This window comes from Sarcophilus harrisii, chromosome 4 (assembly GCF_902635505.1).
Source record: "Sarcophilus harrisii chromosome 4, mSarHar1.11, whole genome shotgun sequence".
NCBI classification, from domain to species: domain Eukaryota; kingdom Metazoa; phylum Chordata; class Mammalia; order Dasyuromorphia; family Dasyuridae; genus Sarcophilus; species Sarcophilus harrisii.
In genome coordinates, this window is record NC_045429.1 from 290008108 (window position 1) to 290020624 (window position 12517).

General features: G+C 43.2%; 3 protein-coding genes across 7 annotated transcripts; 2 read left to right on the top strand and 1 right to left on the bottom strand.

Annotated features, from left to right (window-relative positions):
- The first annotated feature begins 68 nt into the window (after positions 1-68).
- TMEM88 (transmembrane protein 88) lies at positions 69-1618 on the top strand. Its single transcript, XM_003768760.3, has 2 exons — positions 69-560; positions 966-1618. The coding sequence occupies exons 1-2, from the start codon at positions 342-344 to the stop codon at positions 1236-1238; spliced, it is 492 nt and encodes a 163-aa protein (XP_003768808.1). The 5' UTR covers positions 69-341; the 3' UTR covers positions 1239-1618.
- Positions 1619-2706: 1088 nt separating this feature from the next.
- Positions 2707-4632, bottom strand: NAA38 (N-alpha-acetyltransferase 38, NatC auxiliary subunit). Of its 2 annotated transcripts, XR_001121029.2 has the most exons (5): positions 4299-4512; positions 3852-4019; positions 3448-3634; positions 3129-3188; positions 2833-2923 (listed from the first exon to the last, which is right to left on the bottom strand). XR_001121029.2 is itself a non-coding variant. In XM_003768735.4 (4 exons), the coding sequence occupies exons 1-4, from the start codon at positions 4380-4382 to the stop codon at positions 2814-2816; spliced, it is 549 nt and encodes a 182-aa protein (XP_003768783.3). In that variant the 5' UTR covers positions 4383-4632; the 3' UTR covers positions 2707-2813. The 2 variants fall into 2 exon arrangements, 1 of the variants encoding a protein (XP_003768783.3); XM_003768735.4 differs by lacking the exon at positions 3129-3188 and having other exon boundaries at positions 2707-2923; positions 4299-4632.
- Positions 4633-4653: 21 nt separating this feature from the next.
- LOC100921697 (cytochrome b5 domain-containing protein 1) lies at positions 4654-10707 on the top strand. Of its 4 annotated transcripts, none has more exons than XM_003768759.4 (4): positions 4654-4966; positions 5085-5161; positions 5271-5489; positions 6115-10707. In XM_003768759.4, exons 1-4 carry the CDS (start codon positions 4774-4776, stop codon positions 6343-6345), a joined length of 720 nt encoding a protein of 239 aa, XP_003768807.1. In that variant the 5' UTR covers positions 4654-4773; the 3' UTR covers positions 6346-10707. The 4 variants fall into 4 exon arrangements, with proteins under 4 accessions (XP_003768807.1, XP_031821321.1, XP_031821322.1 ...); XM_031965461.1 differs by having other exon boundaries at positions 8556-10707; XM_031965462.1 differs by having other exon boundaries at positions 6064-6171.
- Positions 10708-12517: the final 1810 nt, after the last annotated feature.

Consider the following 12517-nt stretch of genomic DNA (forward strand, 5'->3'; position numbering starts at 1 on the left):
ATTGGGAAAACTAGTCTACTTGGTGTTATAGTGGATGGGAGAAGTATGGCAGGAACAGATTTTGGGGAGGGGGAGGATCTGGATGGAGGGGGAATGGAGTTAGGCAGAGATACCCCTTACACATACATCTTCCAGAAACATTTGTGGAATGTGCAGGGCTCCCAACTCCAACCTAAAAATGAGAGGGGGTGGGAAGGGACTAAACCCAGAGCCACATTCCAGGATAAGTAAGGTGGGAGTGTAAGCAAAGAGAGGGTTGGGCCAGAGGGAGGGCAGGAAAGGGAGGATGACTGCTATATAATGGTTGGACACAGGATTCACACAACCAGGGTCTGATTGCAATGGCAGAAGGCCCTAGGGCTCATCACCCACCACCTTACAGTGGAGGTGGGGACTTTGAACCTCGAGACCCACTGGACTGCTGGGCCTGTGCTGTGCTAGTCACAGCCCAGAATCTGCTTGTGGCCACTTTCAACCTCCTGCTGCTGGGTGTGGTGTTAGGAACAATACTGCTGCCTGCCCTCCTCATGCTGGGCTTTGGCTTCCTCTGCCACTCAAAGGTAATTACAAGCTGTGTCTTAGCCTTTTTTCCTTCTTCCCTTAGATTTTGCCTTACCCCTTTCTTTTGCTTATTTGGGAGAAATGGGAAGGGGGAGGGTGGGGGCAAGTGAGGAATGAAATACAGAAGTAGCCCACAACAATAAAAGAGATCTGTCTAGATTCTAGAGGGCTAAATGCTGAGGTTCAGAAAGGGATCTATTTAGGAGGGTGAGGGTTCTCGGGCTCATTTCCCGATTTCTATTCCCAACCGAATTTACCTCATCTTAGAAATCTGATCTCGTTGCAACCTCTTACTACTTACTCTGCTTCCCCCTCCCCCATACTAAGATTCAATCCATATTTTTTGCTTTTGAGATTCTGGTGTTTTGGGTCCCCCTTCTTATTCCACTTTTCCTTCATCCTAGTTCCTACACTCTCAGGCACTCCCTTGTACTGCCCACTTTCAAGACCCAGGATTCACAGTGCTGCTGGTGGTGGGTTTCCTGCTCCTGGTGCCTTTGCTGATTCTCGCATTAGCTGGTTACCGCCGCCTCTACTGCCGTCTCCGTCTTGCTGACTGCCTGGTACCCTATAGCCGAGCCATTTACCAGAATGGGGGCCTCTCCCACTCTGCAACTCTAAGAGCTCCCAGAGGATCACAATCTCTTCCCACTGCCACCAGCAAAGTCTGGGTCTGAAAGGCCCATCCCTCCCTTCCCCAATTTAGCTAAAATAGTCCATCCTAATTGCCAATTTAAACCTCTAGGATCCTACCTGTGCCATCTATTAGATATATGGAAATGGGGAATGTTTGGATTGATATTAATAGAAAATAATCTGGACTAAAAATGAAAAATCCCCATCTTTGGAGAAGTTCATTCCCTTTCCTTGTGTACATCTGAAATACATTCCATGCTACATTTGAACATGGGGGCTAGAAGTCACTTTTGAGTTTTGGCATACCTGAACAATCTCTGAAATAACCCTAAAGTCAAATTGCTCCACGGGGGCAGTTAAACAATGTTGAAAAGTTTGAACTATCAGGGTTCATGAATAAAGGGTTAATGAATTTGCTTCAGATTCAAATTCTTAGCTACAAACATCACTTTTTCTCTAGGGGTCTAGAAAACCAGCTAACTTTAGGTCTGAACAGAAATGAATTGATTTGAAGAACTGTGGACAAGGAACCACTCCCTTTGCTGTTTGCAGAAGCTGGGAAAATCAAGGGCCACTAAATCTTCCACCCTTATCTTATCTAAGGTTTTTCTGGCCAGATCTTCCAGACCAGTCTCTGGGGTTTAGCCTTCCTCATTCACTGCTGACTTGAGATGGGAACTCTACCTCTGGCTCCCAGCCCTTGCTCCCTTTGGGAGGTAGGTGTCCCAGCCAAGAGTATTGTCTATTCTCTGACCCCAGTCAGGAGGAATTCTGTCTTGCCAGGCCGGGGCTAGAAACAATGAGACATCAAGTACAGGATGGAGGGTCCCCACACCCTCCCACTTGGGTCACCTTAAGGTCTTGGGTATGACTGTGTGTACATATGGGAGAATGGGACAGCAGCCATAGAAGGCAGGTATGTGCTTGGATTTTATTCTAGACAAACTTTCACAAGCAGGCTTTTTGGCAACCATACCGCCTGAAACTTCCCTTCCAAGGATCCTGTCCTACATCCTTCCCCATCACTCCACCCTTTTCCTGCAGAGACAACCTGGAGTCAGTGTGTGAAGAAACCAACTTCATTTAGGGGGTCCTGTGATGAAAAGTAGATTAATTCCCCTTCTCTTGAGTAGTTTGGTACAGCTAGTCACATCTCCTGGATGCTCAAGTCTAAGATAAACTCAAAGTTGTTAATTCTATCATTTTATAGCAGAAGAAACTAAGGCCCAGAAAAGCTGCAACTTGTCTATGGTCCCATAAGCAAACTGGTGACAGAGTAAGGACTATATAGATACTTTTTCTATTCTTCCCAGTCAATTCTTGGTGGAAAGGGAGTCGGGAAGAGGATTATCTCATTTCTCTGGTATCACCAGACAATATATTCTTTGTAACGGGCTTCTCTCTCTGGGCACTTCAAAACTAGAAGTTGGTTTTTCTTCTACATGGCCCAGAAATAGGGTCAGGGAGTTGGCCTCCCAGCCACCCTCCCCACCCAAGCAGTACAAGGTCAATAGATCACAGGCTTTAATCAGAAGATGAATGAGGGAAGATGAAGGTAAGACAGATAATCACAGCTTCCCAGGCTGCCTTCCCTAGTGGGTGCTGAGGGCCAGGAATCACAGATAAGGAGAGGTCAGGCTCTCCCTTTGTACTTCAACAGAAACGATGTGGTGCCCAGGAACCATAGCCAACCCCAGGACACGGGGCTCCCCAGCTGAGAAGGAATCTGAAAAAGAAAGTGGGGGGAACGTGAGGGAGGTGTCGGGGAATGTACTAAGCTATGCATTTAGTGCCTTCTGAATCAGTTATGAACTTTTACTGACATCGTCCTAGGATAGCAATCAAGAGACCCAGTTTTTAGTCCTCTCTTAAAAACTTGGTGTGATCTTAGACATCACCCATCATCTTTGTAAAATGTAATTAAAACCTACCCGACATAACAGTCCCGGCCAACATTTCTCTAGAGTTTACCAAGCATTTTCCTTATAACTCTGCAAAATAGGTAATGCAGGAATTATCTCCATTTCTAGAAATAAGTAAATCGGGGCTTAGAAAAATGATTTTCCCCCCTCATTAGTCTAGCCAAGACTAGAACCCAAATCTCAGAGGCCCTGCCCTGTATACCCAGACTGTCTCAGCCGAGGGCAAGGGTCGATGAAGACCTGAGGCATAACAGGGGCACCATTAGTGAATGCCCAGGAGAAACCCAGACGCGGGGGTAGGAGCACGGGCACGCGCACGCGATCTGACCCGTGGGCTTGAGGAACTCCTGAGCGGAGCCCAGGATGACATTGCAGTCGCGATCCGTGCACAGGAAGCAGCCCACCAGGGTGCGCCCGTCTGTCATGCGAATGCGCATGTTCTTGTTGAGCAGGCCTTCCAAACGCCTGCGCGCACGAGCAGCCACAGCCGAGTCTTCACGCTCTCCGTCAGAGTCCTGTAGCCCGGGGGGAGGGAGGACACAGTGTTCAGCTAGCCGAAGGATCCAGCGGAACTACTACTCCCAGGAGTCCCCATAGCCCATGAGCGCTGGAAAGAGGGAAAGCTGCCCCAACGACTGCCGGGAGATTGTAGTCCTTGCCCTATCCTCCTCCCTACGCCTCTCCGCCCGTCGCTTTGCCCCCTCTCCCGATTCTGGTGGCCCCGCTGCTGACCCCAGCGCTGGAGCTGCTCTGGCGTCGGCTGCAGCAGCCGTTCTCCTCTCGCAGCAGTACGGTCACCCCAGCTCCTGCCATCGGACTCCGGCGGTGGCTCTTCTTCTGGGGCCCCTCCTCGCTTTCTCCAGAAGTACTTAATACGCGCAGTCTAAAATCTCGCGGGACCTAGAGCAAACGGAGGGGAGGGGGGGAAAGGCGTGTCTCGAAGAGAGCTTTGGTTCCAAGCTCTCTTCTTTCTCGCGATACCACTCAAACCAATAGCTCGAATGCTCCCGTCTCCTTGGCAACTTCTCGCTTCTGTAAAGCTCCGCCTGCTTCCTAGAAGTGTGAGCTCACTGATAGGACAGGCATCGGAGCCTCGACCCCATCTTCCTTGGACTCCCAAATTATCCGGAGAAAAACACTAATCTTGGCCTATTTAACAGTGTTCAAGAATTCTCTCACCTCTTTCCCCCCTATTCCATGAGACTTGTAGTCCCAATATCCGCCTCTGCTGCGAATAGGCTGTGGCAAACAACTAATGTTCATGTGTCCCGCTCACTTCGTATTCCCGGCTTCCTGTTCCTGTTTAAGCAGGATCTCCGTTTTTGGGATTACGGAACCGAACTACGGTTCCCATGAAGCTGTGCAGCCGCACTGAAACATTTCTCATCCCCCACTTTTCCCAGAAAAGCAAAGATCTTCCTTTGCCTAGGGCCTGCCACTCCCGTGGACGGTGGCTCGCAAAGGACAATGGTTCCCATGTCAGCGGGAAACCGCGTTCCCCCTCCCCCATGGTAAGAGCGAGAAAAAGGAGAGCGCTGGGGTGGAGTAAGGTGTATAGGCAAAGCCCTGAAGGTGCACCTCGGAAGAGGGTGATAGGGGTGGAGAGTAGAGTTTTCCGCTTCTAAGTAGGGGGTGGTCCCAGCAGTGGGGAGCTATGCTGGATGTGGAAGACAGTGAGATCTTTGAAAAGCCGACCCGGGGACTCGTGGCCGGCCCAAATTTGCGGTATTTTCGGCGTCGCTATTTCAATAAGGCCGAAGTGGCCAAGCACAATACGGCCGACGACCTGTGGGTAACCTACCTGGGCTCTGTGTACAACCTCACCTCTCTAGCCCAGGAGTACAAAGGTAAGGCGTGGAAAGGCGGCGGTGGCGGTGGAAGATGATCCCGGGGTCGTAGAAAGGATCCGACATTGGGCTAATACCCCCGCCCCCCTCCCTTTTTTCCCCTTCCGCCTCCCCACAGGGAGCGTGCTGATGAAACCCATCCTGGAGGCGGCAGGACAGGACATCAGCCACTGGTTTGACCCCAGTACTAGCGATGTGAGTGCCAGAGTCCCCTGGCTGGGGAGCGTGGGGTCGTGGGGAGAGATTTCGGGTGTCCAGTCTGTGGAGCAAGGCGGGGCTCATCTGTGCCTTTCCTTCTTGGAAGATCCAAACGCACATAGACCCGCTGACCGGCTGCCTGAAGTACTATACTCCCAGAGGGCGCTTCGTACACATCCCTCCGCAGCTGCCCCGCTCCGATTGGGCCAATGACTTCGGCCAGCCGTGGTGGAGGCAGTCCAAGTATGAGGTGGGACTGCTCTCCAGCAAGACCCGGCTCATTCGGATCATCAATACGCTCACTTCTCAGGAGCACACTCTGGAGGTGAGAATCCTGGACGGGGAAAGGGGGGGTGGGAATGAGCGGGAGAGAGCCCCCACCCCCAATAGGAAAGAGAAATCGAATCCTGCCACTAGACCCCCCAGATTGCCTGCCAGTGGTTCTCTTGGAGCTATTTTGCTTAAGATTCTGCGGAGGGTTGCATTTTTCACCTTGCATATCCCCCAAGGTTAGAGAATTTGGGGCAGGGTATCTTATCCAAAATATTCTTAAAATTCTTCCAGTGTGAAGATAACTGGGATTGATTGGACTCTTCAGTGTTCACTTTCAGGCAATAGAATCTTGAGAACTGTGGTTCCGTTTGCATAATGGAAGCGGTAATCATTCTGTAGACTACAAGAAAGTTGCCTTCAGTTACTAAATCTTTTAGAAACAGGACTCTTGATTCTGGAAATGGTGCGTTGAGCTTTATTGTTTATAGTTTGGAGAGATTATAACTGTGAAGGTCAGGTTTAGGGTTCTGTATTCTGTGTCTCTTGAGACTGTTGTATTCTAGGACTTCTAGACCTCTGAGTCTTAAGAATTCTGACCTGTATCATCAGGCTTTTTTTTACCTTAGCTATGGGATTGCTATTCTGAGATCCTTCCAGAGCTCTGATCCTTCATCTAGGTGGGGGAACTGGAATCCATGTGGGAAATCCTACACCGATATCTTCCCTACAATGCTCATGCTGCCAGCTACACTTGGAAATTTAATGGCGTCAATCTCGACATGGACAAGACTCTGGAGCAAAATGGTATTGTGGATGAGGATCATGACTTCGAACAACTTAACATGGATCCAGAGCTGTATACACCTGCCTTGTTACTATACTTCAATGATGACCTCACTGAACTATAAGGAGATACACATTTAATATGTAGATTAGAGAGAGAACAGGGTGTATGGCTCAGTCTCTGTGCCCTGGGGAGAAGCGGGGAGTTTAAACTAGTTTTTCATCCCACTCTTGAACTCTTAACTCTCAGTTCCTGATTTCCACCAAGGCTCATATCCCTTGGAAACTCAGAAGAGTTTTTCTTAGCCCCCATTTTATATAGCACCCCGAGGAGATTGGGATATTTATTTTTACTTTCAAAGTAAGATTAAATTCACCTAAGCAGCTTCATTAATAAGGTGAGAGTACAGAAAAATTGGGGTCTTCTTTTTTCTGTCCTGTGAAGAGATACTGAGACAAGCATTAGGGAAGTGGTAAAAGAATCTTGCCTCAAAGTGAATCATGGAGGCAGAGAGGAAGCAAGCAAGGACCTTAGGAAGATTCAGATACAATAAGAATTTATTTTGGTGCACCTCTTTTCTAGGATAATGGTGGGAAATTAAATTACTATGGGATTGGGGAAAGTTCTTGAAGCACTTTGAAACTGTGGAATCAACATACGTTTCTTATGCACCTACTTTTTGAAATTCACACCAAGTCATAGGTTACAGAAACAAAAACGAAACATCTTGCTCTTAACCACCTTACATTATTCCACTAAGGGTAAGAAAAATCATGTGTCTGCCATCATCCAGTGGGTGGGTTCATGCTTAGTTCAGCTAAAGGTCATGCAGAAGCACTGATCTATTCCACTTATTCTATCACTCCATCAAGTACTATTATTCTCTCTGCCTCATATACTGATTAGGCTTGGGCTTTTTTGCAAAGTTGGATGCTTTCTAGGGCCAAATTTGAAGTGTAGTCAACCACCCTTCTTATTTGGAGTCACTAGTAGGAAAAAGATAAGTCATTCAGAAACTAGGGGGAAGAAGAGAAGGGAAAAGTTTCAGCTAAGCAGTGGATGTAGAAAGGAAATAAATCCAGAAATCACCAGGAAAACCTGCATGCAACTTTGTTCCCTTTTCATTTAGACTTTCCTTCAGGGACATGGTGAAGTGGAGCTTTGGAGAAGAGCAGAAGGAATGTTGAAAATTTCATCATTTATAGAGAAATTTGAGAGACTGGCCTAGAAATTGGGGAATGTGGTACCGGGAAGGAGAAATATTGGAAAATATGCTTTAAGAATGAGAATGTGCCAGTAGTTGGGGAATTTAGAGGGACGTGAGAAAGCTAACAGAGGCTGTTTTTCCCATTGAAAACTTTACAGGATAGCTTTAACATGTACAGAAAAGTTTTCTTTCTAGGCTCTTGAAGTAGGAGTCAAAGCAATTGAGATAATGTGATATCCTATGGTGAACTATGCCCAGAATCAAGAGTAGATGATATTTAATTGATCCAAAGAAGCTTCAGGATAAGATGAGAGGACTTCCTCCCAGAATGGGAGGTTAGTATCTTCTCTCTGTATTGGAAATCCCATTTGCATGAGACATGCAGTAATTGATACAGAAGCATAAGGAGAGCCGGTTCAGTTTCTATCAGCTTGATAGTGTTCTTTTAAATATTTTTGAGAGGGGGGGGAGAAACAGAGAGTAAATAAAAATGTCTGTATTGTCTTCAACAACCTCTTGATACTCATAGAATCTATTCTCAGCTCAGAAGCAACACCTAATCTATACTACCCATTCTATTACTTCATCAAATACAATCCTTACACATCTTAAGCATAAGCTAATATAGATTGGACTAGATTATAATTTTGCATCCCATCTACCTCATCCTTACCCCCTCCCTATACCATCTAATAGTTCTGAACACAGTATTGCGGGCTGGGCACGCTAGGTGCTATTCTTGTAATTTAGATATGAAATTTGGTCAAATGAATCACTCGTGAAAGCCATCTAAAAATTAACAAAAAAGGAGATTTATTTAGCTATGGTTGGAAATAGACATTTAAAGCATTAAAGACATTCTTCCTGAGGGGATATTAAGGATATAATATTTGATTCAGCTAAGCAGCACTTTTCTGTGTAAGTGTTTATCTGATTATCCTTTGGTCAGACAACTCAAAGGAGGAGCTCCAAACTCTAGAATCCTGGCTGTTTTGTACTCAACTGCTCAGGAATAATCAAGTCTTGGTGGAGGTCTTCAGTCATCGCTGATTCTGAGACCCCATTTGGGGTTTCTTGGTAAAAATAATTGATGTGGTTTCCATTTCCCTCTCCAATTTATTTTACAGATTTACAGAGCTGCCTCGGAAATCCAGGCAAACAATATTAAGTGAATGATCCAGGGTCACCATAACTAGTAAAATGATTGAAACCAGATTTGAAATTGAATCTTTCTGACTCCAGATCCAAGCTCTATCTACTTTACCATCTAACTGCCTAAAGTCTTAGTACCCTGGGCCAAATCTAGATGCGGTACCATTTTGTGTGTGTGAGATAATTGGTGTTAAGTGACTTATCCAGGGTCACACAGTTGGAAGTGGTAAGTGACTGAGACCAAATTTGAATTCAGGTCCTCCTGACTTCAGGGCTGGTGCTCTATCCACTGTGCTATCTAGCTGCCCCTATTCAGTACCTTTTAATGAAACATTAATTTAACTTGCTTAGAAAGTAGGGACTTTAGAATATATTGCTCAATAAGTGATTTCTAATAAATGAATATAAAATTGGGAATTGGAAAAATGGAGATAAAAATGAGGAATGGATTCTCTTTTCAATGTACATTCCAATTTCTTCTATTTATATATTTCTTTACCACTGTCAGGGATACCCTCCCCCAAAATAAAAGTGAACTTCAAGGGCAATCTGCCTGTCATTGCCTTTCTATGTCCACCAGATGGAGACTCTCCTCTGAGGCTGGAGGAAGGAAAAAAAAAAAAAACCTCCCAAGAACTCAATTTTTATAAGTTTGGAATACAAGGAGGAAAACATCAGAGAAGGAATGTGTGTGTTGGGGGCTCAGAAAAGGAGTTTGGCCATGAAATCCAAGATACCAAGGTTTATGGGTAATACAACTTAAAATGGATGCATTTGCTAAAAAAAAAAATTAATGAATGCCCAGTATGTACAAGACACTGCACTAAAGAGTTATTAAAGATGAAATAAAAAATTAAAAACCAACAGTCTCATTATGGGAAAACAAGATGTATGTACTAGTGGAAAGGGCATTCGATTTATTTTCTGCCTGTGGGTTACTTCTCAGCCTTAGTTTCCTCATATAAAATGAAGAAGTTGAATGTCACTATAAGTTCTTCCAGAAGAGGGAAAACATTTTATGAATAATGCCGATAAATCTCACCTGTGGGGAAATAAACAAGCAGCAACAAATTGTTAAATGACAGATGAGCAGTACAAACTGAGTTTTCAGACTTAATTGTCATGCCTTTAGCTAGCAGAGATCATTGCGGGGAAAGGGAGAGTGAGTGTGGGGAGGGACATGAGCACCAGTGAACCTGCCATTAGGAGAATAAATAAGACAAAGTGAGATCCTTGGAAGTCCACACCAACAGCAACAAGATAGTTGGAGAGTACACATTAGCAAGGAAGGTAAACTTGTGTATAAAGATTGTTTCATTCATCCCTAGTGTTTAGTCAGTAGTAATAGCTTAATACTTGATTAATAGTTTTTTACATTGTACAATGGAGCTGTAAAAATGGGCTTCTCCCTTTTCATTCAATTAAGGGAATTGCAAGAAAAGGGAGAGTTTAAAATAAAGCTGCAGGGATAACCCTAGCCAATTACAGATTTTTAGCCTTATGGAATGTATCTTTTTTTTTTTTTTTCTTTCTAAACATTTATCCATTAGTATGTGATAGAATCATAGATTGGGAGCTGGAATGTACCTTTGAAATCAACTAGTCCATTGGACTCCTAAAAGAGGTGAGAAAACTGAGACCCAGAGAAATTGAATAATTTGCCCAAGGTGTCAGATAATAAAGTAGTAAAGATCAAAAAAGATGAGACTAAGGCTTGTATAGAAATACTGATGAAGACTTAGCTGAAGGACAAATTTCTGGTGAGAGCCTCTATCTGGTGATCATGCCTATGAGTAAAGGGTATTGGGAAACAATTAGCATTTTTCTTAAAGGAATTCAGTTTTCCTTTTAATCTCCATTATACAATGAAATGTCTTCTTCAATGGAAAATGTAATCTTTAAAATGCTAAAATGGGACAAGTTTTAAAAAATGTTTTCAAGGAAAACGAACAAAAACTAATATTCAAAGTAATAATAATAATACTGCACTGATACTAATATGGTATTTTTATGAAGTTAATTTCATCAGTGTGAGTGCTTTCAGCTATACAGCTCAAAACCCAACTACGCCTACATATCTTGTGTGACTTAAATACAAAAGAGGACATATCTACTATAAAAAATAAATCACAAAATCAAAATGTTTAAAAGAAAACAGTATCAGTAATTCTAACAATATACCTATAACCTTGACTTAAATTATCTCCTTATTCATTCATTTCTATATGATATTCCTTTTGCTATTTCTGGCTTGTCATTATTGAAAATGAGTTTCAGCTTACTTGCATTTTTATATTGCCCTTTGAGTCATTGCTATTTTGATTCTTCAGAAATATGGTTGTCCAAGATTCACAATCAGTCACAATAATTGCTGGGAGAATATCTGTCCTAAATAGACATAAAATGATATATCAATTGGTTGAAGTGAAGAAAGCAGAACCAAGAAAAAATTACATCTAACAATGTAAATGAGACCTCTCCCCATGATGAAAGCAGATGCTATGTAATTATATCAAATGACCCCAGAAAAGAGACAAGAAAATGGACCTCTTTCTCTTTGCAGAGGTAGGGATATGGAATACTGTTAGACTTGGTGATGTGTTGGGGTTTTTTTTTCCCCCATACAGTTCTGATATGTTTTCCTCTTCTGAGTTTGAGTCTGGATCTTCCCTGTTAACCATGATAATAACTTTCTATGGTCAGATTCTTTTTTGTTTTTTGCTAATCTGTTTTGATCTTTTTCTGTTCTTTTAAAATTGAGCTCTGCAGTGTTACCAAAGGGAAAGATCTTAAAGGGAAAGGGTATGTGCAAGAATGTTTGTGGCACCCTCTTTGTAGTGGCCAGAAACTGGAAACTGAGTGGATACCCATCAATTGGAGAATGGTTGAATAAATTGTGGTATATGAATATTATGGAATATTATTGTTCTGTAAGAAATGACCAGCAGGATGATTTCAGAAAGGCCTGGAGAGACTTATATGAATTGATGGTGAGTGAAACGAGCAGAACCAGGGGATCATTATATACTTCAACAGCAATACTACATGATGATCAATTCTGATGGACGTGGCCCTCTTCAACAATGAGATGAACCAAATCAGTTCCAATAGGGCAGTAATGAACTGAACTAGCTACACCCAGTAAAAGAACTCTGGGAGATAACTATGAACAATCACTAGAATTCCCAATCCCTCTATTTTTGTCCGCCTGTATTTTTTATTTCTTTCACAGGATAATTGTACACTATTTCAAAATCCGATTCTTTTTTGTGCAGCAAAATAACTATGGACATGTATACATATATTGTATTTAACATATACTTTAATATATTTAACATGAATTGGTCTACCTGCCATCTGGGAGAGGGGGTGAGGGAAAGAAGGGGAAAAATTGGAACAAAAGGTTTTGCAATTGTCAATGCTGAAAAATTACCCATGCATATATCTTGTAAATAAGAAGCTATAATAAAAAAAAATGAGTTCCGGACACACATTTAACTGGGTATAGAAATCTCTCTTCCCTGCAGGAAATAGGAGGGAAAAGGGATAGGAGAAGGGAGGAGGGCAATAGAAGGGCATATTGTGGGAAGGGGTAGTCAGAAGCAAAATACTTTTGAGGAGAGACAATGGCTGCTAAGACAAAGTCTGAAACCATAAGAATATAATTACAAAACATTTATTGTATAAATAAAGTTAGATCTAAACAATTGAAAGTATATTAATTGCTCATGGGTAGGCCAAGCTAATATAATAGAAATTACAATTCTACCTAAATTAATCTACTTTTTCAATGCCATATTGTTGTGCCACATCCCTTTTATTGTCCTGCCTCAGTTTCCCTGAATTGTTCGGCCTCAATTCCTAATTGTTCTGCTCAATCCTGCAACATTTCTCTCTCCTAATCATCATGATCCAGCTATGGAGAAAGACCTATCTT

What these genes read in the sequence shown, in the direction of transcription:
- TMEM88 (XM_003768760.3), top strand. Translation starts at nt 342, where the DNA reads ATGGCAGAAGGCCCTAGGGCTCATCACCCACCACCTTACAGTGGAGGT. An exon ending in GCTTCCTCTGCCACTCAAAG is followed by an intron (nt 561 to 965) that starts GTAATTACAAGC and finishes CCTTCATCCTAG; the next exon opens with TTCCTACACTCTCAGGCACT.
- NAA38 (XM_003768735.4), bottom strand. Translation starts at nt 4,382, where the DNA reads ATGAACATTAGTTGTTTGCCACAGCCTATTCGCAGCAGAGGCGGATAT. An exon ending in ATGGAATAGGGGGGAAAGAG is followed by an intron (nt 4,020 to 4,298) that starts GTGAGAGAATTC and finishes CGTTTGCTCTAG; the next exon opens with GTCCCGCGAGATTTTAGACT. An exon ending in AGAGCAGCTCCAGCGCTGGG is followed by an intron (nt 3,635 to 3,851) that starts GTCAGCAGCGGG and finishes CCCGGGCTACAG; the next exon opens with GACTCTGACGGAGAGCGTGA.
- LOC100921697 (XM_003768759.4), top strand. Translation starts at nt 4,774, where the DNA reads ATGCTGGATGTGGAAGACAGTGAGATCTTTGAAAAGCCGACCCGGGGA. An exon ending in TCTAGCCCAGGAGTACAAAG is followed by an intron (nt 4,967 to 5,084) that starts GTAAGGCGTGGA and finishes GCCTCCCCACAG; the next exon opens with GGAGCGTGCTGATGAAACCC. An exon ending in TTGACCCCAGTACTAGCGAT is followed by an intron (nt 5,162 to 5,270) that starts GTGAGTGCCAGA and finishes CCTTCTTGGAAG; the next exon opens with ATCCAAACGCACATAGACCC.